This window comes from Sciurus carolinensis, chromosome X (genome assembly GCF_902686445.1).
Source record: "Sciurus carolinensis chromosome X, mSciCar1.2, whole genome shotgun sequence".
In the NCBI taxonomy this organism is placed as follows: domain Eukaryota; kingdom Metazoa; phylum Chordata; class Mammalia; order Rodentia; family Sciuridae; genus Sciurus; species Sciurus carolinensis.
The window spans coordinates 87,509,799-87,532,427 of NC_062232.1; the positions used below are offsets into that span (position 1 = coordinate 87,509,799).

General features: G+C 33.4%; 1 protein-coding gene and 1 long non-coding RNA gene across 12 annotated transcripts in view; one reads left to right on the plus strand and one right to left on the minus strand.

Annotated features, from left to right (window-relative positions):
- LOC124971982 (uncharacterized) overlaps nucleotides 1–22,629 on the minus strand; it is a 192,954-nt gene that overhangs the window by 109,438 nt on the left and 60,887 nt on the right. For 9 of the 11 annotated variants that reach the window (XR_007106413.1, XR_007106414.1, XR_007106417.1 and 6 more), the window contains one exon: nucleotides 8,299–8,403. The exons of 1 other annotated variant lie outside the window; for it this stretch is intronic. This is a non-coding gene — a long non-coding RNA (uncharacterized LOC124971982). Of the gene's footprint in view, nucleotides 1–4,264; nucleotides 4,921–8,298; nucleotides 8,404–22,629 lie in introns of those variants that run through there. One more of the 11 variants, XR_007106419.1, reaches the window with a different exon arrangement.
- Nrk (Nik related kinase) overlaps nucleotides 1–22,629 on the plus strand; it is a 126,288-nt gene that overhangs the window by 84,225 nt on the left and 19,434 nt on the right. The window contains exons 12-22 of the mRNA XM_047536046.1: nucleotides 1,271–1,334; nucleotides 1,739–2,912; nucleotides 4,827–4,934; nucleotides 8,323–8,390; nucleotides 9,764–9,858; nucleotides 12,697–12,794; nucleotides 13,783–14,150; nucleotides 15,406–15,736; nucleotides 18,510–18,693; nucleotides 19,652–19,807; nucleotides 21,927–22,070. Of these exons, the coding sequence (XP_047392002.1) occupies nucleotides 1,271–1,334; nucleotides 1,739–2,912; nucleotides 4,827–4,934; nucleotides 8,323–8,390; nucleotides 9,764–9,858; nucleotides 12,697–12,794; nucleotides 13,783–14,150; nucleotides 15,406–15,736; nucleotides 18,510–18,693; nucleotides 19,652–19,807; nucleotides 21,927–22,070 (2,790 nt within the window). The remainder of the gene's footprint in view (nucleotides 1–1,270; nucleotides 1,335–1,738; nucleotides 2,913–4,826; nucleotides 4,935–8,322; nucleotides 8,391–9,763; nucleotides 9,859–12,696; nucleotides 12,795–13,782; nucleotides 14,151–15,405; nucleotides 15,737–18,509; nucleotides 18,694–19,651; nucleotides 19,808–21,926; nucleotides 22,071–22,629) is intronic.

The following is a 22,629-nucleotide window of genomic DNA, read 5'->3' on the forward strand; positions in this document are numbered from 1 at the left end:
AGCATTCATATTTATGAAGACACTGAAAGCCTCAAATATAATTTCATGATGTGATAATGTCATTTTAAGTAAAGTCCTAAGAAAAAGTTATTTTAATTGACTCTATGGAGAAAAATAGGTTCGTACTTAACCATTTATTTACAGCCAATTTGAAGTAATGTTTGCATATTACATAAAGCTCTTGTTATGTACTAATCTCCAACTATGAGATGTAATTAAAGGAACTAATTTATATGAATAGAAGTAAAATTCTATCTATTGATGTTCAAAATGACAAGATGAATTTCCACCAATCCTAGGAAAAATTATGCTGGAAGCTCTATCTTTATGTTTTGTGGCACATTCTACTTTTAATTTCAGGGACCATAGGCTGGATCCAAGATAACAGTGGAGTGGAGAAGGATAAATTACAATGATAGCAGGCATCCTCAGATCAGCTTCAGGACTTATCATAGTGGTGATTGCTCTATCTGCATAACCATATGTATCCCGTTTTCAAGTGAGGAACAGCCAGATTATTTATATACCTCTAGAGATGAAGTCATTGGTCCAGCATTACAGAGGTCAACCAGTCCTAAATAAGTGCAGGGAAACCATATGTCTACATGATAACTTGCTAATATCTGGATTTGTAAGATGTCCAGAATATTACCTATAGGAAAAATCTCATTTAGATGGAGGTTACCCTGAGCATGTACATATAGTTGTCCCCAACTTTTAATATAGGAAATCCAAAGCAAAGTTCTTGTTTGTAAGCTTCTATAGTTCAGTAGTGACAGCACAGCTGATAGGAAAGAAACTGAATATTTTAAATATGTTAAACATAAAAGCCAGAATGAAGATTTTACCTTCTCATTATAAAAACCAAAGACCAATTTTGAGCCATAAAGTTTTTACATATAGATCCTATAGGTGGAAGCTATGCCCATCAACCACCCAGAGTTTCTCTTGTCCCATTCTTTTATTACCTCATTATCACTTCTTTCCCTAGAATTATAGCAATCGGGTTGCCAAATATTCTTTCCTATGTCCAGAGAAATTAGCCAGCCTATAACAGCAGTACTGTGTTGGAAAAGTGGACCTGAGAGAATATTGTGTAAATCACCAAACAAGTGTTTTTGAAGGGCTACTTTCTTCACTGCCTTCCTCTTGCCTCTGTAAATTCATTCTACATCCTGAGCTTTCAGAGTGTGCACAGTGACTAAGGTGGATTACATGCATCTTACTGACTGTTTATACATTATTTCTCTTTCTCTTTCATATAAAAAAGGGATACCTCTAGTCTTTGAAAGAGAAGAAGCTATTAAGGAACAGTACACCATGCGAAGATTCAGGTGTGTTAAACAAATTGCATATATATTTTCATGATAGCAATTCACACATGATAATTGATTCCACACAGTAGCCTTTGGCTCAGAACAACTTCATCTTTTCTAATACACCAGCTCTCTGTTTAAATGAGATATTGAGAGGAAATGTTGAGAATTTTTATGAATACTCAAAGACTCCTTATTATGTGGGATTAGAATGATCAAGTATATTAATAATTTAATACATTAAGCATTATAAATGTTTGCTACAAGATATTTCAGACAAGAATAATTCCAGAAAAATTTACTGAAAATATATATTTTTTCACAGAAAATATCCATCTTTTAAAGTAAAAGTAATTTCCTTGAAAGACTCCATTCCACTAAACATTCTAATTGTATGGCAATCATTTGCATATTTATTTCAGAGGACCCTCTTGTACTCATGAGCTTCTGAGATTGCCAACCAGCAGCAGATGCAGACCACTTAGAGTCCTGCATGGAGAACCTTCTCAGCCAAGGTGGTTACCTGATCGAGAGGAGCCACAGGTCCAGGCACTTCAGCAACTACAGGGAGCAGCCAGGGTGTTCATGCCACAACAGGCTCAGGACAATGCTCATAGGCCTCTACAAGGCCAGGCTCAGGCACCTCAAAGACTACATGGGGCAGCTCAGGTGTTCATGCCACTACAGGCTCAGGTTAAGTCTAAGTCATCTAGGCCTCTGCACTTGCAAATCAAGGCACCTCCACGACTAAGGAGGGCAGCCCGGGTGCTCATGCCACTACAGGCTCAGGGTAAAGTTCCTAGGCCTCTACAGGTTCACACTCCAGTACCCAAAGAGCAGCAGGCTCAGGCCCACATCCAGAACCAGGCATCAGATCAGCCTCAAGACCTAGACCAGGTGCCAGAGGAATTTCATGGGCAAGATCATGTTCCTGAACAGCAGCAAAGGCAGGGCCAGGCCGCTGAACAACAGCAGAGGCAGAATCAGGCCCCTGAACAGCATCTGGAGCAAAACCAGGCACCTGAACAACCAGAGGTACAGGAACAGGCTGTTGAGCCTGCACAGGATGAGACAGAGACAGAGGAACCTGAGTTATTACGAGTACATGCCCAGGTGTTCCTGCCTCTACTGTCACAGAACCACCATGTGCTGTTGCCACTACATTTGGATACTCAGGTGCTCATTCCAATAGAAGGGCAAAATGAAGGGTCATCTCAGGCACAGGCCTGGGCACTAGAGACCTCACAGGCAGTTGACTCAGTTCAAGCACTGATAGAAAGACTATCAAGAGACTTGCTTCGAGCACCAAACTCACATAACTCAAAGCCACTTGGTCTGCTGCAAACCCTGATGGAAAACCTGTCATCAAACATGTTTTACTCTCAACCAGAGCAGGCACGGAAGAAAAAATCAAAAGTTTCTAGTCTAAGGCAAGCTCTGGCAAAAAGACTGTCACCAAAGAGGTTTAGAATAAAGTCATCACGGAAACATGAAGAAATTGAACTCTCAGATTTAGAAGCTTGCAGGCAAAGGCGCCAACGCAGATGGGAGGACATCTTCAATCAGCACGAGGAGGAATTGAGACAAGTTGAAAATGTGAGTGTGTTTGGCATTTTACTGACTGAAAAATGCTAGTTTTTGCTTGTGTTTTTCCTCTGTAAAGTCAAATAAAATATAATTATCCATTTTCTACCTAGGATTCCCTTAACCAGTAAAGAGATACTATATGAATATTTTGATATTTAAACATTTCTTGCATAATTTAAATTTCAAAGATACCTCATTTTTTATTTCTCTATCCTTGAAATTAGTTTATTTGTTCTTTCTTGCCATGGAGTGCTAGACTGGATGAGTGAATGAATATGAATTTTGTACAGGTCATAAAAGAAGTAAAAGCAGTTTCCCAAACATTGTGTATACATTATTTACCAGGTTTATGACTTGTTTAGAAATTTACCACCCATTTTGCAAATTTAATCAATGGCATAAATGCATAGACCATGACACAAATTATAACTTGGTCTCTGCACCCTATTGAAATATGCAATACAACATGTTAACCTAATTTAAGAATAAATCTTCATTCTTTCAAAATTTTCTAATATAAGTGAATAAAATTTGATGGAGCTGTTGAATTTAATTTGTCAACTTTGATAATAGTTTGTGAGCTTGATAAGCAAATTAGTGAGTTTAGACAAGATCAGAAAAAACAGTTGTTTTCTATTACTTCCCATTTACCCCATTTATGTAAAAGAATTATTGTGATGATCCTAAATTAAACACTGTTATCCACTTCCATTTATCTAATAAAAATTGATGTAGTAGTTACAAAGGAATCTTGTCTGAATATCTACATAAGAATTCCTCAGGTTTGTGCACATGGAAACAATTGAACAAATGCTAATTCCCTGACACATTTAACATGAGAAAAGGTAAAAGCAGCAGAAGAAAGGCCCCAAATGGGAAATGATTGCCTAACTCCTAGAATATAAAGAGAAAGATAGCAGATGGAGAAGGGAAATTATGAGGCTTGAATAGTGATACTTCCCAGAAATTAGGGCATATAACATGCTAATGACTATTTTCATTGAGTCTTGTTAACCAATTAAGATCTAATAGGCATTGCACTAGTGAAAAAAAAACCTTTTATTTATCCCTCAAAATTCTGGTTTTATCAACATAGCACATACATACTGTCATACATTTTTTTCATATATATATATATATATATATATACATATATGTATTGGAAGCCATTTTTAATAGAAGGAAATATTAATAAATTATAGATACCAATCCCATGACCCTAGCTACTTATACAAGCATTCATTTTTGTATGATCCTTAAGAAAACAGAAAGGAAAAGAAAAATATTGATATTATACTTGAAGTCATAGGTCTTTTGAAATACCAGAATTTTATTTTAGAGTTTAGAGACATTTGTGGGTACTTCAGTTCACCATCGGAAAATACACACACACACACACACACACACACACACACACACACACCAGGTGTTCTTTACTCTCTTTGAGTTGAAGGGATAATACTGATTGAACTAAAACAAAAAAATATATATATATCCTAAACTCCTGGAGCTCAATTAGGGAAGAACTTTTGCACCTCTATACTACAGATCTTCCATTACTCAAAAGGATCAAACTTTGGAGTTCTAACAGTGTACTAAATGTGAAGCTTTGTTGAGGGTTATGAGTTAATCAAGACATCAGAGACTCTTAATCTGTATCCCACAGATGAGCTTCAGTAGGTCAGCAATCCCCCTGAAAATATGTGCAAATATGGTTCTATATGCAGTTTTATGTGGATAATCTGTAGCATTCCTCAGATTTTTAAATGAGATCCTTAATTAAAAACTATTTGAAACTACTGTTTTATATCATTTTTAACATTTGGAAATTAATCTTTTCAATTGTATATTATGATGATACAGTTGTTACTTTTGTTTGCATTCTAACAAAAATTAAAATATTTATGCTCCTTTGTTTCAAAGGACAAAGAAGATGAATCATCAGACAATGATGAAGTATTTCATTCAATTCAGGCAGAAGTCCAAATAGAACCATCACAGCAATATGATCCAAACCCTAAAGGAGATGAGGTAAATTTCTTACAATGAATTGCTAAGACATAAGAGTCTAAAAGAGTGGTTCTTAAACTTTTTGATCATAGGAACTCATAATCTTAAACATTGAGAACTCCAAAAAGCTTTTGTTTATTATATAGATTATGCTATTCAATATTTAACTTAATAGAAATTAAAACCAAAAAATATTAATACACATTAATTTATTTTAAAAATAATGAAATGAGTACATGTTAATATAATAAAGGCATTTTAATGAAAAATATTTATATTTTCCAAAACAAAATTTGAGAGATAATGTCACTATTTTATTTCTTTGCAGATCTCTTTAATTTATCTTGCTTAATGGAAAATAGCTGAATTCTCATATCTGCTTCTGCATTTAATTATTGCCATATGTTGTTTTGGTTACAGTATACAAATAAAATCTGGCTTCTCACATATAGGCAGTTAGAATGGGAGACATTTTGTAGATTTCTCAAACAATTTTGCATATTCTTTGATAATATTCCGAAACTAAAGAAATGGAACCTAAAGACATATCAATGAAATTCTGTATGATTAGTAATATTGAAATCCATTGGTCTATCTTGTGCTGAAAATAGATGTTTTGCTTATGCATGAGATTTCACTTTATGCATTTGTCAGTTGGAAAATATTGGCTCACTGTGTGTGTTGATCTTCCCAAATGTTTACATGTTTAATCATACAATATGAAAAAATTTTTAATATCATTTTCAATTTCATCATAAATATAATTGAGTATTTGTAAGTTGTCAAGTGCTCAGTAGCAGATATGTTTAAAAATTCTAATTTTTTCGTGAAAACTTAATTTTTATCACTAACAAATAGCATCAATTTTTAAATTGACAGGCTTATTTCATTCATTTAAAGTTAATTGTCCACAAAATACCCATAATTTGAATGATCAAAGTTTGTCAGTCATTCCTTAAGTAGAAATATTCCTCATAAAAATGTGGGTAACATAAATCTATATAGCTTTCTCCTTGATTGTGTCTGTTCTGGGATACCAATTTTGACAGGACTTGGATCATTTAATCTGTGATTTATTTTCTTACATTTATGGGAATACTGACGTTCAGCCTAGCATCAAGGTTGACTTCTGTTTCCATGACTTCATTAATAGTATCATATTTAGCACATATATTGGTGAGGCCTGTGTGATAAGTTTAGTTCTTATGTATACAAGATAGTGTTATCACAGCCAGCATTCCTAACAACCAGCCATCTAAAAAGTCTTAGTCACTAGGATGGATTGGGTGAATATGTAAAAAATGCAAACTCTCACTTTATTGATGGTGAATCAGGAGCATCATTGTTGTTCCTAACCAGCATAAGTTATTAATTAGGAAAAGATGCTTCACAGGAGTCTATTATGAAGTCTTTTGTGGACAGATCTTTTTAAATATAGTTCCCCAATACTAACCATCCTCTGAAGTGAATGATTAAGAGTATTTCTTTAGAAATACTAATAATTTGCAGAAGTAGATTTATTATTTAATGAGACAATATGTTTTCCTCACCATATTAGTAAATGAGTTCTCTTATACCCTTAGGTAATAATTATTACCTTAAGTATGACACTGTAAGCATGAAAACTAATGGGCTGCATTTAGTTGGGAATATATTAAATGCTATTCTTACTAATCATTTTCCTTCTCCATTTATTAGACTAAACATAGACAGCTCATATCGGGCCTTGTGTTTGTTTCTTTGGACCAGTATCCATTTTGAGTGATTTTGGCCTCTGGTTTACTAGTGTCAATAAACTTCTTAAGTGGAGCATGCCTGTAGTCTCAGCTACTCGGGAGGCTGAGGTGGGAGGATCACTTGAGTCCAGGAGTTCAAGAGCAGCCTGGACAACACAGCATTACTCTGTCTCAAATATATACATACATATATGCATAAAATGCAATAGAATAAACTTCCTGAGATCACCTTCAAAAACCAAAACAATATGATGCCAGCTATCTGTATTGAAGGTATAAATAGTTTGTCAGGTAGACATTTAAACTGCATACTGCCAAACATCTGGTTATATTTGGAAACACTCATTAGTGAAACACGTGGAAGATTGATAAGATTTTTCATTTCTCATCAATCTGTCTGCTGGAGTGTAAAAACAGCCTTGAAAAGTCACTTCACGATGAAAAATAGCATACTAAAGCTAGTACAGTTTCTAGAAAATATAGAGTGATTATATTAGCATGAAAATGCTAGATTTTTTTAAAAAGTGTAAAATGTTGAAATTGCCTTTCTAAAGAATTTTGTGTGATGATCTCATTGCATGACAGAATGATCTATATTTTGAGTAGCTACAAACTATTGTGAGTAGAAACTTAGGTATATAAAACTGAATGAGGTAAGGCAAAATTTCATGGCCCTCTCTACAAATATTGGCAGAAAGTAAATTTACCTCATTGATGTCATGAAAACTGGCTCATTATATATGCCCTTTCTTGAATGTTTTGCTATATTGGATAGGTTTATGAGTAGTAAAATCCAAATTTATTTAGAGGTAAAAGTATTTGGAATACTGATTATGATAGTACAGTCAAACTATAAAATTTTAAAAAAGACTTTTAAAGTGGAACAATTTTCTTGGGAGATTTTAATGATGTGCATGTATGTATGACAATATTTGAAAATCTAGGATTAGCTTAAATGTGTGAGTAAGAAATTCAAATTTAAATTCTTAAATTTTGAGTGAGAACTGTGGAGTTGATATAAAAAGTACGGTAATAACATGGAAAAAAATACTAAATTAAGAGTTAGGAGGCCTGCATTCTGATTTTATTTATTTCTTTGACTGGATGTAATATTCTTAGAAAAGTCATTTTCCTTCTTTGAGTTACAGATTCCCTAACAATAAAATGAGCGGTTTTGATAATATGCTCTCAAGAATCTGTTTGTATACTAAAATTCAAAAGAAACATCAGAAATCACAGATAAAGCTGGGTGGTGGCACATGCCTGTAATGCCAGCAGCTGTGGAGGCTGAGACAGGAGGATCTCGAGTTCAAAGCCAGCCTCACCAACATAACAAGGATAAGCAACTCAGTGAGACCCTGTATATATAAAATATACAAAAGGTCTGGGGATGTGATTCAGTGGTTAAGCAACACAGGGTTCAATCCCCAGTACCCTTCCCAAAGAAAGAAAGAAAGAAAGAAAGAAAGAAAGAAAGAAAGAAATTAGAGTTAAGCAGTTCCAATTATATAGTATAAGTAACTATTAAAAAAGAGCGTATTTATAAAAATCATATTTTGTAAGTCAGATTTTTATGAACAAACATATATGAAGAATGGCATATTTATTTAAATTAATAACTCAAAATAATTTATGATTGAGAATTTTACCTAGTATCACAATGTATCTTCAAGGTCCAAGAGATGCCTGCTTCTGTGCTTCATAACCAGGAACGTACGCACCGTGTCAAGTTCACTTCAAGGTATGTGTCTGATCTGTATTCAAGTTATTCATGATTATTGCATGGAAAGGTAAACTTTGTTTCTTTGACATTAAGTCCTATGTGAAATAAAAACTAAAATATCAATGACAACCTCACCAGCACTCTCATGATTGTCCCAATTAAAAGCTCAACTAAAATGATCCAAAAACTAGAACTCTCACATTTGGTCATAATCCAGTCCCCATGTCATTTAGCTACCCAAGATCCACAATATTAATAAAACAATTATTTGAATCATTTGACAGTGTTCAAATTAGTAATTGGCAACAAAATGACTTGAAATTTTAAGTGAGTTTTCTGGCATGTACTACATGATACACACACACACACACACACACACACACACACATATACACAACTTACCCCCATCTACAAAAGCTCATGCCACAGAATGGGCAAGTCTGTAAATGACTTAGAGTCAAAACTAGATCTAAAACTCAATATTTTATCAATAAGATATCATATGTGACATTGACACCAGTCACTATTTTTTGATCTTTATAATACTGGCGATCTTCAGTAATTTTCAAAGATTATTTTTATGTATGGATACATATATATTATATATAATATATAGATATGTAGATATATATATATATATTTATATATATCTTTCCCATATAGAAAGGCCAAAGTGTTTGGAATATTTAGCAGGGTCTTTGAATTCGAATAGCAAGAACTAAAGTGCCCTCTCTTTCCATCTACCAAATCAGGAATAGTGCATTAAATATGAACTCTAAACATTTAAAATCAAGAAATAATAGTAGAATATTTGGCATAATAATAACTTAATAGATTCGTCATGTTAAAATAGCGCACACCTGTAATCTCAGGGGCTCTGGAGGATAAGGCAGGAGGATCAAGAGTTCAAAGCCAGCCTCAGCAAAAGCAAGGCCCTAAGCAATTCAGTGAGACCCTGTCTCTAAATAAAATACAAAATAGGGCTGGGTTGTGGCTCAGTGGTCAAGTGCCTCTGAGTTTAATCCCCAGTACCCCCCCCCAAAAAAATACACATATACATTCTAAGATTAAGTTTATCACTGTGTTTCCCAGGTAATAATGCCTGAATACTACCTTAAAGAAAGTTCATAGAAATGTTAAGAAATAAATATGATATGTGAAATGTGTTTTATTTCTATGTTTTGGAAATCATTTCTCTGTTCTAGATAAAGTAACAGGTTTGGGAGAAATTGGAAGTTGGAAAACATAAACTCCCTTTCTTTTCAGTATGACATATATATATATATATATATATTATATATTTAAGAAAAACTCTTTTGTTTGTCTTTATGAGAAATTGTACATTCCCCTATGATTAGCACATGGCACATGCTTTCCCATCTTTTCTTTAGTGTTCCTCTGCCATCACTTTTGGAAGAAGCTCAGAAGCCCATTGACATCAATCAAAGGAGTTTGCAGAATCTTCAGATTTTCCCAGAAGCATCAGGTGATTCAAAACGCAAAGTGTCAACAGTCAAAACACTAAGTTAATGGTTAACAATTTATATTTCAGAAGTTAAGAGAAAAGAATTCATTAAAGAGTGAATAAAAAATGTCAGGGAAGCCAAGTAGGAGTAGGCCTTTGGATTTGGCCATTGGGTGGTCAGTGATGACCTTTGAAAAGTAGAAAATTATTTTTCTGAAGTGTCTGTTAGCAGTTAAGTAGTAGTTAGGAATATTTATGAGGAGGTAGTTGATTCAAATTTAGTTATTATATCAAGTGTCAAAATTATGGAAATTGAACTTGAGACATGAATCACCAAGCTAAAATTTATAGACAACCTTGAAAATACTGGTTGGAATAGTGGTGAGAGTGTGTTTTGTCAGCTTGTTATTTCACCTCCTCAAAATGTGATATACATAAATATTTCTAAATATTACAAACTAATGATTTTCATTCAGAATCATGAAAAATTAATCAAATCACAAAAACAACTTCACAAATTGTGATATGAATGTAAAACAAGAATTTTATTTTAAGATGTGCTTTTGAGAAAGTTTAAATGAATTATAGATTTGTGGCATATTATAAACAAAACCAAAGATGTGCCTTGAACCGTAAAATCTGGCATTACAAATTTTTAAACAATTCAGGTAAGTTAAGCAAGGGGAAAATGCCTGAACAAGTCCCCAAGTCATCTTTTAAAATGTTGCATACAGATTTTAGTAAAATGTTAATATGCAAAATAATATAGAAAACCAAATGTTCAAAGATCTGAACATAAAAACCACATTCTTCACTTAAGAGACATATAGTGCCAGAATTCTTTTAAAGGATTGTGACTTCTTGCAAAGAAATACTATATTCTGATAAGTATCATAAGCCTGAGTGAGGAGTGATTTTAGGAATTTTTTCCAGGGATCCTTTTTTTTCTGGTTCAACTAGGGCTAACTTCACTACTAATGGACAAACAACTGAAAATTTAAGGTCTATTTATGTTGCCTCTTTGAAATAAATGTTGGATTAGGCACTAAAAGAGTCATGAACATTGCTAGGAGGGAGAAGAGAATAGCTTCTATGCAGATAATAGCTAATCTTCTTTTCAGTTCTAAAATTGTGTTTTATTATTCTATTTACTTCATAGGCCATTTGAGATTTCCATGAAATTACAGGTTTCATCACGGAGGAAATTACCTTATTACAGGTTTGCCTCAAAATCACAAGACACTTTCCCAAACTTCTTATTTAGTTTACTCCCAAACCAAAAGACTTGAAACAATAGTCTTCCGTAGAAAAATAATAAATGGGAAAATTACAACAATGCCAGAAAATAAGGACCCATATTTTAGGTTGTGTTTGTTATAATGTTCTCAAAAGACAGCAATGTTTACAAATGTGTGCCTTTTAGAGTTGTAGTGGCTACACTTTGTCTATAGATACTAAGACTGTAAATAAAAGAGAGGCAGTGGTGTTTGTCTTTATCTTTAATTTCTAGCACACAAAAACAATAAGCAGTGACCTAATTGTTCCCTTAGGGAAGCTTTTTTCTGAGAATGCTCACCCAGACCTACTGATTTTGGAGCCTATGAAATATTCTTACTAGATTTTAAACTTAATATCAAAAGCTAGACTCTAAACATGTATAAATTTGCATTTAAATGGAAATATCCTATGGAGTTGAGCTGTCCAATGTGATAGCAACTAACCACTTGTGGCAATTAAAATGAAAACTGAAAATTAAACTTTAAAAGTTCACTTCTCTTACCCTATGTAAATGAATGATTATACAAATGGTATTCCATTACTCCATGTACAAACAGAAACAACATGAATCCCATTTGTTTACAATAAAAATAAATCAAAAAAAATTCTTGCCTCCTGGTACTCAGCAAGCCACAGCTTTCCTAGCAAAGGGAGGATAAGCATTTCTCACTCTGGGGAAATCCTCTCTAACAATTAGATGATTTAAATTAAAAAATAAATAAATAACTGTCTTAGGAATAGCCAGAAAAAAAAAGTTCACTTCTCAGGCATACTGATCACATTTGAAGTATTCAATATTCATGTGTGACCAGTGGCTACTGTACTGTTACAGTGAAGTTACAGAACATTTCTATCACTGCAGAAAGTTCTACTACACAGTACTCATATAGAAAGTTGCCAGCTTTAGAGAAAGGGTGAAGTTTTGTCTCTTTTCAGTAGTTAACTCTTCAACTTTATTGAAATATTTGAAGATATATCTCTGGGTGAAAATTGGAGGAGCTTAAGATTGCAGAATCAACTCCTGAGAGTTTTGGCTAATCTATCATCTTCTTATACACTGTTGGTCTCTATTTCTACTAGATGAGTACGTGAGGCCGGTGGTAACCTCAGCCCTTTCTATTCTTGATACATTCTTCTTTTAAAAATATATCAACCTGGTCACCATTCTTACATAGATAGAGAGAAACCTTATATGTATAGGGGTAAATATTTAGAAAGTATACATTAAATATTGAAAACAACAATGTCATATAGGCCTACAGATGAAGCAATATTTGAACCTGCTACTACCTCTGAAAATAGAGCTCGGGAGGTTGAAGCATAAGAATCACAAGTTCAAAACCAGTCTCAGCAACATAGCAAGAAGGGTCTCTAAATAAATATTTTAAAAGGGCTGGGGGATGTGGTTCAGTGGTTAAGTACCCGTAGGGTCAATCCCCAGTACCCAAATAAATAAATAAATCTATCTTAGGACCCTGGCTACAAGAAAAACATGGACTTGAACTCATACACCAACAAATGAAGAAATGAAGGCAATCAGTATATCACCACTATTACTGACATGTTTTTGGCATTCCTTAGAATCATCTTCTGAGGAGGAGAGTCCTGTGACTGGAAGGAGGTCCCAGTCATCACCACCTTATTCTACTATTGATCAGAAGCTGCTGATTGATGTCCATGTAGGTGTCCATCTTAATATGTTTATATCTGTTCTTAATTTCCAATTTGTTTTGATATACATTTTATCATATTCCCTTAAGGAGGGAAAGGTTAAAGAGTTTAATTTTGTCTTATTTTGAAAATAATTCCCTTTACTATGTGAACATCCAGAATGCAAAATTTAGAAGTTAAAAATTAAATGAAAAACGCTTAATTTATCAGATACTATTTCATTTCACTTTTCTTCTGTCACAAAATATTGGAGAGAGAGGAGTAATAAGCAAATATTTGTAGATCTCAAAGGAAAGGGTAGGGATTAGATGTCTAAATTTTGTTTAGTAGCACTCCTTGGGTAATGGTACAACATAAAAAATAAAATACTTAGTAGCAAATAAAGTATTCTCTGATTGCATAAATTAAAGACTTTTAACACTTTTTGCAGTAAGCTTACAGATCATTTTATTTTTATAATTTCCCCAACTCTAGCATACACATATCTATACCAAAATTTACTATATGACACTTACTACACATAAGAGGTGAATTTATATTTAATTTGCTTTTGAAAAAGTGTTTGAAATAATTTGAGATAACCTAAGACATGTAAAGTCAAAGCTGGGAAATTAACCTGACTTCAAGATGCATTAATCCCAAAGTCAGGAGATTAAAACAAAAAGGAAAAATGTATCCATAAAGCATCAAGTCACCTGTTCTGCTCTCCAGCATCGAAAGTAAATGTCTACTCCTCAGCAGACAAATAGGAGTAATACAAAAAACAAAGTGAGTAAATCTTGCTGTGTGTGATCTGGAAAGTTCACTAGTAATCACAGTCTGATGTTTGGGTCTTAGCATCTTATCTTCACTAAAATCTTGACTATATGTAGTGAGCGAACATCTTTGTTTCAATTGAGGGAATATATTTTAAACTGTTGTTAGCATGGAAACTTCACAATCTAAAACAAAATGAGAGGCTACTAGAGACTACATTAACCTTTCTTGTGTACACAGGTTCCAGATGGATTTAAAGTAGGAAAAATATCACCCCCTGTGTACTTGACAAATGAATGGGTAGGCTATAATGCACTCTCTGAAATCTTCCGGAATGATTGGTTAACTCCTGCACCTGTCATTCAGCCACCTGAAGAGGATGGTGATTATGTTGAACTCTATGATGCTGGTGCTGATACTGATGGCAATGATGAGGATTCTAACGATGTTTATGAAGACACCTATGACCATGCCAATGGCAATGATGACTTGGATAACCAGATTGATCAGGCAAATGGTGTCTGTGAAAACCATGATGATGATGACCACAATGATGAGTCTGGTGATGGCATAGATGATAATCATGATGATGCTCCTAATTGGTCAAGGTTGGTTTTTCTAGATTACTTACACTGTCCAAGTTTTATAACTTCAGAACTATTTGCATCTTTTGTTCACTTTCAAGATGTATTATCAAAAGGATGAGTTAATTTTATTTACATATTGGTACATGGTTTGATCTTCAGCAATACATTTTAAATTGTTTTCATACAAAATGCTTAATTTCTCATTATTTGCATATTATTTTTATTAACACTCAGGTATTTATTAGTTAATTTATAATTGGTATTGTTTGTTTCTGTTCAAATTAATGCCACTGAAACAATGAATTCCACTATTATGTGTGATATAATGCACCAATAAAAATATGGAAAAATTTAATGCCACTGAATCTTTCTACCCTGTAAAACCAAAATGGGCATGAGAAGTGGGGGAAATGAATTATGCTTCCAGTATTTGCAAACACAGCTATGCATTTCTCAAACAGCTGAGAAGTGCATATATAGTGTCATCTAGTGTCATCTATATAACAAAACTAACATGATCTTTTTTTCTGGTTAATTAGTGGGGAAATTACCAAGAGATCTTTTGATTTTTTTCAATTGAAAAATCTACCAAGAATTCCATTGTCACATAACTTTACTTTTAGAATCACTCCAGATACATATATTTAATGTTGTCCCTTATGCAGAAAAAGAGCATTGCAATATTTTCTTAAGAATGGTGATTTTACAAAATAATTAAGTGACTATCTCAGTTCTAGAAGATAGTAGGTTTATATTACTGAACTTCCTGATGGGAGCAGTTTACCCATGGGATTCTATAGCTAAGCAGCCTTTATATTTGTTAGAAAATCAAATAATATGTTTAAATTAATATAAAGTTGATATATTGCAAGAAAAATTATTCAAATATATTCTGGTTGATACAGATCAGGATTGATCAATCATGTATCTCTGAAGCTTCTAATGCATGAAACACTATATTATTTAAGAAAAACACATGTTTATTCTTCTAACCTAACACATGTACCTAATAAAGAATGAAAATTCTTTTTCCTCTACTATCCACACGTAGCTAACCCAATGACAGTGGCTATGATGTTAATTCAATATTTAAGATTCACAGGACACAGGCATTTTTACTTTTGTCTGTATCATACTAATATCATTAACATAAAGCTAAAACATGCCTGGACATGGTAGATATGTATAAGACAAATTCTAATTTTATTTCATTTGTTCACTCTCAACTGTGTTTTTATTTGGTGGCCTTCTTTCACTAATTTGTCCTTGTTATCAGGACAAGCTATGGCAGAGATGGAAGCTGCAAGCAAGAAGGTGGTGATGGAAGTGATGGAAAAGAAGGAACCAGCAGAGGCTATGGCAACCATAGAGCTAGGAAAAGCCATGGAAGAAGTGCAACCAGTGGGGACAATGCAGCCACTGGAGACCAGGAAGGACATGGAACCAACATAGGTAGTGGAAGAGGTAGCAGGGGTGATGGAAGTAAAGGAGTCGGTGGAGCCAATGATGATAACGGAGCATTTGGACTTAGTGGAGAACATTGTTCAGAGACAGATGATCTAGGATTGGAGAGACCTGTATTCCAGGACTTTGAACATCAACAGGAGGTAATGCACCATTTGAAAAAGAGAAACTTCTTTCATTTTGAGGATATTTTCTGAATGTGATACGTGACATTCCAATATTCCAAATACAGTTTAATATTCAACCCCAAAGCCTTAAACATTTTTAAATTATAGGTATGTGGGTGTCTTTCCTACTTCTAAATTGGAGGCTTCTATTTACTTCTGGGGACATATGCCTTTTATTTGTTTGCCTCGTTTATTCAGATCACATATTCAAAGTAGTATCTGTTAAAACATACAATTTTTTTTCTGGAAAGATTATTTTTATTGTAAAACACATACCACAGAATTTACCATTTTAAATGTACAATTTGGTGGAAGTTAGATCAGTCACAATATTATTCAATCTTCATCAATATCCAATTCTGTTACATATATATTTTTCTGAACAATTAAATCCCAGTCTCTCTCCCTAGATCCTGGTAATTTGTATTCTACTGTCTCTCTAGCTACCTTATATAATTTGAAACACAATATTAGTTCACTCATCATTGGCTTATTTCACTTAGCATTATATTTTCAGGGTTCTTTTTATAGCATGCATCAGAATTTCATTCCTCTACAAAATAATATTCCACCATATGAATATACCACATCGTATTTGGTTTCTTTTCACTTTCTGGCTATGTTGAATAATCTTCTTTGAAGGTTGGTATAGAAGTATCTCTGAGTATCTGCTTTTCATTCTTTTGGGTTCCATGCCTATGAGTGAAATTGCTTTGTCATATGTAAGTGCATGTTTAAACTTTTAAGGAATTAGTAACGCACAGAATTTTAATTAAAGTAATATCCTGTTTAGTCATTTTATAATTCAAAAATGTTAATTGAGGGCTAGGGAGATAGCTCAGTCAGTAGAGTGCTTGCCTTGCAAGCACAAAGCCCTGGGTTCGATCCTTAGCATCTCGAAAAAAAAAAAAAGTATATTCTGTATTGAGGTGATATAGCTCAGTTGGTAGGAGTGCTTGCCTTGCCAGCACAAGGCCCTGGGTTCAATCCCCAGCACTGCAAAAAAAAATGTTAATTGACGTTTAAATAGGTTTGAAATACTCTTGTAGCTTCATTGATGCTATAGCAATATGAATTTTCCCAGAGATTTCCTAGATTACATGGTATTTGAACTAATTCTTGGCAAATGCACAGCATCTAGACACCTGAAAATTCAAGTGGAACTCCAGAACAAGGAAATATTTTGAAAATCTACGTTCCTAGCACATTGTCCTACCACACAAACTGGTTTTGAAGGTGCCATGCTGTTTTTCATGAATTATTGTTCTCTGTGAAAGCTCTTCCCTCTGTCTAGAAGATTATCCTCTCACCGATTCTTAATTTGGTGAATTAGTCATCCTTTATGATTCACCTCAAATGTCATCTCTGATTTCCCAAGGCAGAATTAGATATACCTACTTCTGTGCTTGTAAGCATTTTGCATATAGTTCCATTTTGGTAATTATAACTTTGTAACTTGTTTGTTTAGTGATGTCTGTCACTCAATATTATGAACTATTAAAAGGAAGGAATTATGTACACTCCATCTTTGGTTAGTTTTGTACTAATTCACCCAAATTCAAAGTCCAACTTAGGGTCTGGTCTATGATAGGCACATAAAAATTATGGAAAAAATAAATAAAGGAAGGAAAAAAGGAAAAAATGGAGGAAGAAAATTCTCTGAATAGTTTCTAATGGGAAAGCAGTTATCAGTAGAAAAGTACCTATGTCCATTTGTCCATGTCTATCCATGTGTCTGTCTTAATTAAAGATTAAAACAGGATATCCCAACATAAGTTTTATAGTATATCTGGGTGTCTCTAGTTATCTTTAGGAATGTTTTTTAAATTTACAGAGTAAATAGGTCTTCCTTTTATTTTAATTTAAAAAGGGCATACTGCTATGACATGCTTTTGTGGTTGTGAAGGTCATAAAAACCAGTTGCCGAAGGGTGGCACAACTCTCTCTGTGCCAAGAATCACTATACACAAAGAAGAGTTCATCAATAAACAGGTTTACTAAAAACAGTTGGTATGTTTTTCCACAGGATGTGAAATGCCACCTAAATTGACACATTGTGTGGTTTCTATCCTTGAGTGTCTTCTGTTAGTTACTGAAAGCAGGCTAGATTTTCATCAAAATATGTTTATGTCTCTGAATTTGTTTAAGTTAAATTTACATCATTCACTGTCATTTGAAAATTCTCTGTGTAGGTTTTTCATGCTACTGATTCTCTCAACATACCTTAAAGCAATGGAAAAAGATACACCATATTGTGCTTTATATTTTTTCAAGCAACTATTTCACATAACATAGCTGAATGTACACTTGAGAATCAAACAAATTTTTCTTCAAGGTCTAGTTCCCCTATTTACTAGGTTTACAACATATGAAATATTATCAAACCTCTCTAAACTTTAGTTTCTTATAAATAAATGGAAGATAAATATACTTGTTAGATAGTTAAAGAGATTCGTGAAGACAAGGAAATAAGATTCCTAACACAGGACCTGGCATATTTTCACAATTTTGAGGTCCTAAATTGTATAGGTGGGAAATTACTTCTCCCTGTGTTTCTCCTCTAACATTAATTATCTCAATAATAGGTTACTTCTCTCTATTTTGATGATATTGTTGAATTTTTGAGTAAGTATGCACTTTACAAGAATGAAGATACTAAAATCTTTGCATTAACTTTTTCAAATAACCCCTAGAATATTTCTCCCAGATAACCTCCAAATAAATTAAATAACTTTTGGTTTCATTTTAGGAGCCAGATGGTGGAAGTGAGTCCTCAAATTCCATTGCCTCAGTTAGTTCACCCTCAGCATTTGATGAAAATGACAATAAGGACATATCAGACTCATCAATACAATTGGATTTTCCTGCCAGCCACTCATCTCCCTCCAAAGGTTCTGGGGGAGCGGCTGCTGATGATTTTGCCAGTGCCATCTGTGAGTGTGTCTACTATGATCTGTCAATTCTGATACCTGTTCATACATTTTGAACCACTTGTTCAAATTTTCATGGAATTAAATAATTCTTATATTCAGTTGACCCAAATTCCTATTGATACATGATTTTTTAAAAATCTACATTATGTCATTTGATGTCACATGGATGAAACTGGAGAACATCATGTTAAGTGAAATATACCAGGCTCAGAAAGTCAAGGGTCAAATGATTACACTGTATTTGGAAGCTAGACCAAAATAACAGGAAAAAAGGAGAGATCCTAAGAAATTAGAGGGAAGATCAGTGGAGTGGAGCAAGGGAATATGTAGGGAAGGAGGAAGGATGGGAAAAGGGAGGAACTGCAGAATGAAATTGACCAATTTAGGCTGTGTAAATATATGAATATACTACAGTGAATTCCATCTTTATGCATGTATATAAAGCACTGATTTAAATAAATAAATAGAAGAAAGGCCAGTAGAGTATAAAAGGGAAAAAGCAGGAAGGAGGAGGGAGGGAAAGAGGAAGTTCTGGGGACTAAAATACAACAAATTATATTCCATACATGCATGATTGCATCTAAATTAACCACAATATTTTGTATAAGGGACTATTAAAAACTTTTAAAAAATAAAATAAAAATCTGTTCCTCACTGAATCTTTATGGTGCATAAAATGTGAGATTCAGTTGAGAAATTGAGTCCCTTATTGGATTTTTTTGCATTATAATCATAATAACTTAAAATAAATCCATATTTAGCAATGTATTTTAACCATCATTATTTGTCTTGTCTGATGGATTATGAACTACTAAAATGCTACCTCCAGTAAAATTGAAATGCAAAAAAAAAATGAAAATATACTTTTCTAGTTGTTTCTTATTTGTGGAAACATTGATGCACATATGATGTATAGATTAGTAATCTCTTTTAATATCTGTCCCTTAATTCTTAACAGTATATGCTGGATTCGTGGAAGTACCTGAGAAATCACCTAAGCAACCCTCTGAAGTCAATGTTAACCCACTCTATGTCTCTCCTGCATGTAAAAAACCACTAATTCACATGTATGAAAAGGAATTCACTTCTGAGATTTTCTGTGGTTCTTTATGGGGTGAGTTTGAGTCCCAAAACTTGGTTTTATTTAAAAGAATCTTTTAAAATCTATATAGGAAACCTGTGAAAATCATAGATGTAAAACATTTGTTTACTATTTCTGAGTTGTTACCAATCAAATAAAAATGTAATTATCTGCTAAGAATTAATTTTGATGATTGAATTGATGCCTCCTGCTTTTTTATTCTATTTTTGTAACCTTAATTAATTTAAATAAAACATAAAATTTGACTAGATTATAATAATTTGAAATTTTAAAACTAGTATTCCTAATCTAGAGTAGTGTTCAGCATATAATACTGTGTTAGTCAACTTTTTCTAGCTGCAACCAAAATACTGACAGATTACAGGGGGAAAGATTTATTTTGGCTGGTTTTTAGAGGTTTCAGTCCGTGACTGACTGGCTTCAAGGCAGAAACACAATGACAGAAAGATGTGGTAGACAAAAGTTTCTCGAATTATAGCAGTCAGGAAGCAGAATGAGAACAGGGGCAAGGGACAGATATCGTGCCCTCAACAACCTGCTTCCTCCAATCGTGACCCATCTGCCTACAGTTTCTATCACCTCCCAGTAGCATATTCAAATTACTAAACCATCAGATGAGTTAGCCCACTGATGAAGTCAGAGCTTTCATCATTCAGTCACTTCCAACATGTATATTGCTGCCCTGGAGACCAAGCTTTCAATATATGAGCTTTTGAGGGACATTCCAGATGCAAACCATAACACAGATAAATAGGTCTTATAAAAAAGATTTTGCAGGATCTTGTTTTCAAACATTCTTGAGGATTTGTAGGTCTTAACTTCACCTTTACAATCCTTTGTTTCCAGAGAGTTATCATCATATGGGTGGTTCTGAGACTGTATTTTACTTCAACCCAGTTGAATCACAAATAAAGCAGAATTAATGAATGCAAGGAGTATAAAAATCCATAGTAAATGTCAACTTTTGATTTCTGTTTGATAGATTTTACTTAATGTATGATTGAATAAGAGATAGTGCTTTAAATTAAAAATAGAACAGGGTACCAAGCATAATTAGTTGACTTTGAAAAACATTATCCTCAAAGTTAGGCTAATTAAGTGTATCAGATAACAAGAAGGCACTTAATAGTTCAGTGTGGCAAATACCCAAAAACGTAATAATGTCTACTAATTCATTTTATAACAAGTGATTTATATTTTGAAAAATAAAAATTGTAGTAAAAATTTATAATATTTCCTCCTCCTTTCTTAACTCCCTTCTGGGAGGAAGATGCAGTTTCAAAACTTGCCATTGACTTGAGATTTGGAGAAGGACAGTGTGAGCAAATGAAGGCAGAAACATTTGTCTTTTCTCCTTACACCCTCAGAGCACAAATATTATCTAAATGGAAGACACTGAATTTTTCTCCTGCAAATTACTTGGCCAATTTTCTCCTAGGTCTTGGTTTATGGAGAAAAACTGCCACAATACTTTTGTGTTTTAATTTCAGTTCTTCTATTTCAGTCCTCTCATTTGTTCTTTAAATAGTGCTTATATTTGAAAAAATAGGCCCAATCAAGAAATAAAAGACAGAGAATATAGGAATTTAGATACATGAAAATAAGAACCAATTTTACAGGCATTTAGCAATGTAAAAGTTTTAACATCTGCATAAACACAGCATCATTCGATTTAAAAAATTATCTACATATAATGATTTTAAAAGCATTAGAACCCTTAGTTATAGTTAGGGATAAGAAATGAACTGAATTAAACCCTTTGTATATGCTACACTAAGAATGTTTAATGATAATTTTCAAAAGAATTGATTGATTTTAATAAAATTTGGGATGCTACTAGAGGGTACTTAGATATAAGGAAATTCTATTTGCAAGGTGGCATACCAAATATGAGCCCATAGAATTTTGCTTGAAAATATTATCTTCTATCTTTTCATGTATTTAAATGCATTTTTATATCTGTTAGTAAAGAGTAAGTATTACACAGTATTTGATTAACATTAACCTAAAAGTGATAAAAGTGACCTTTACATAGATCAGCACACTGGAGTAACAAAAAATGTAATATAAATCCATTTATAAAATATAAAATGATTTAATATAGTATGTTTCTTTTTTTATGGATGAACAGGAGTCAATTTGCTTCTGGGAACCCGATCTAATCTGTATTTGATGGACAGAAGTGGAAAGGCAGACATTACTAAACTTATAAAGCGACGACCATTTCGCCAGATTCAAGTTGTAGAGCCGCTCAACTTGCTGATTACCATCTCTGGTTTGTTTAAGAACTAAAATTAGCTGAGTAATTATGCAGATTAATTAGACTGCAAACTGGGTTAAAGACTTTCTCAGGTGAAAGTGTTCATAGGAGAATACTTTAAATATAACCTTTAATTGGGACACCAGATTCTTCTACCTGTATTTTCTTCTCTATTTACAATTGAAACTAACTTACTTGATGGCTGTGCTCCTAATTTATTGATAAGAAAATCCACACTATTTGCTTCATTACAGGTTGTTTTCAGAGTAGCCTCTTACAAGTTCCCAGCTGTACTTCACATCCATTCATGCACACCTGATCACATCAGGATCCAACATATGCCCTTCTTATGATGTGTTAGAAACAACAAAGAACAAAGCGTTCAAATGATTGAGTATTAAAGTTTGTCCCTAGCATCAACTTATCACAAGACCTAAGATAGGGTTGGTTACAAGAATGAATTCCCTTTTAAAGACCCCTATATTTTCCCTACACAATGGCTGAATTTCTTAGTTTTGGTCAAAGTCTGAATCTTTGACTATTAGACAGCAAGTAAATGGGTGTTATAGTGATT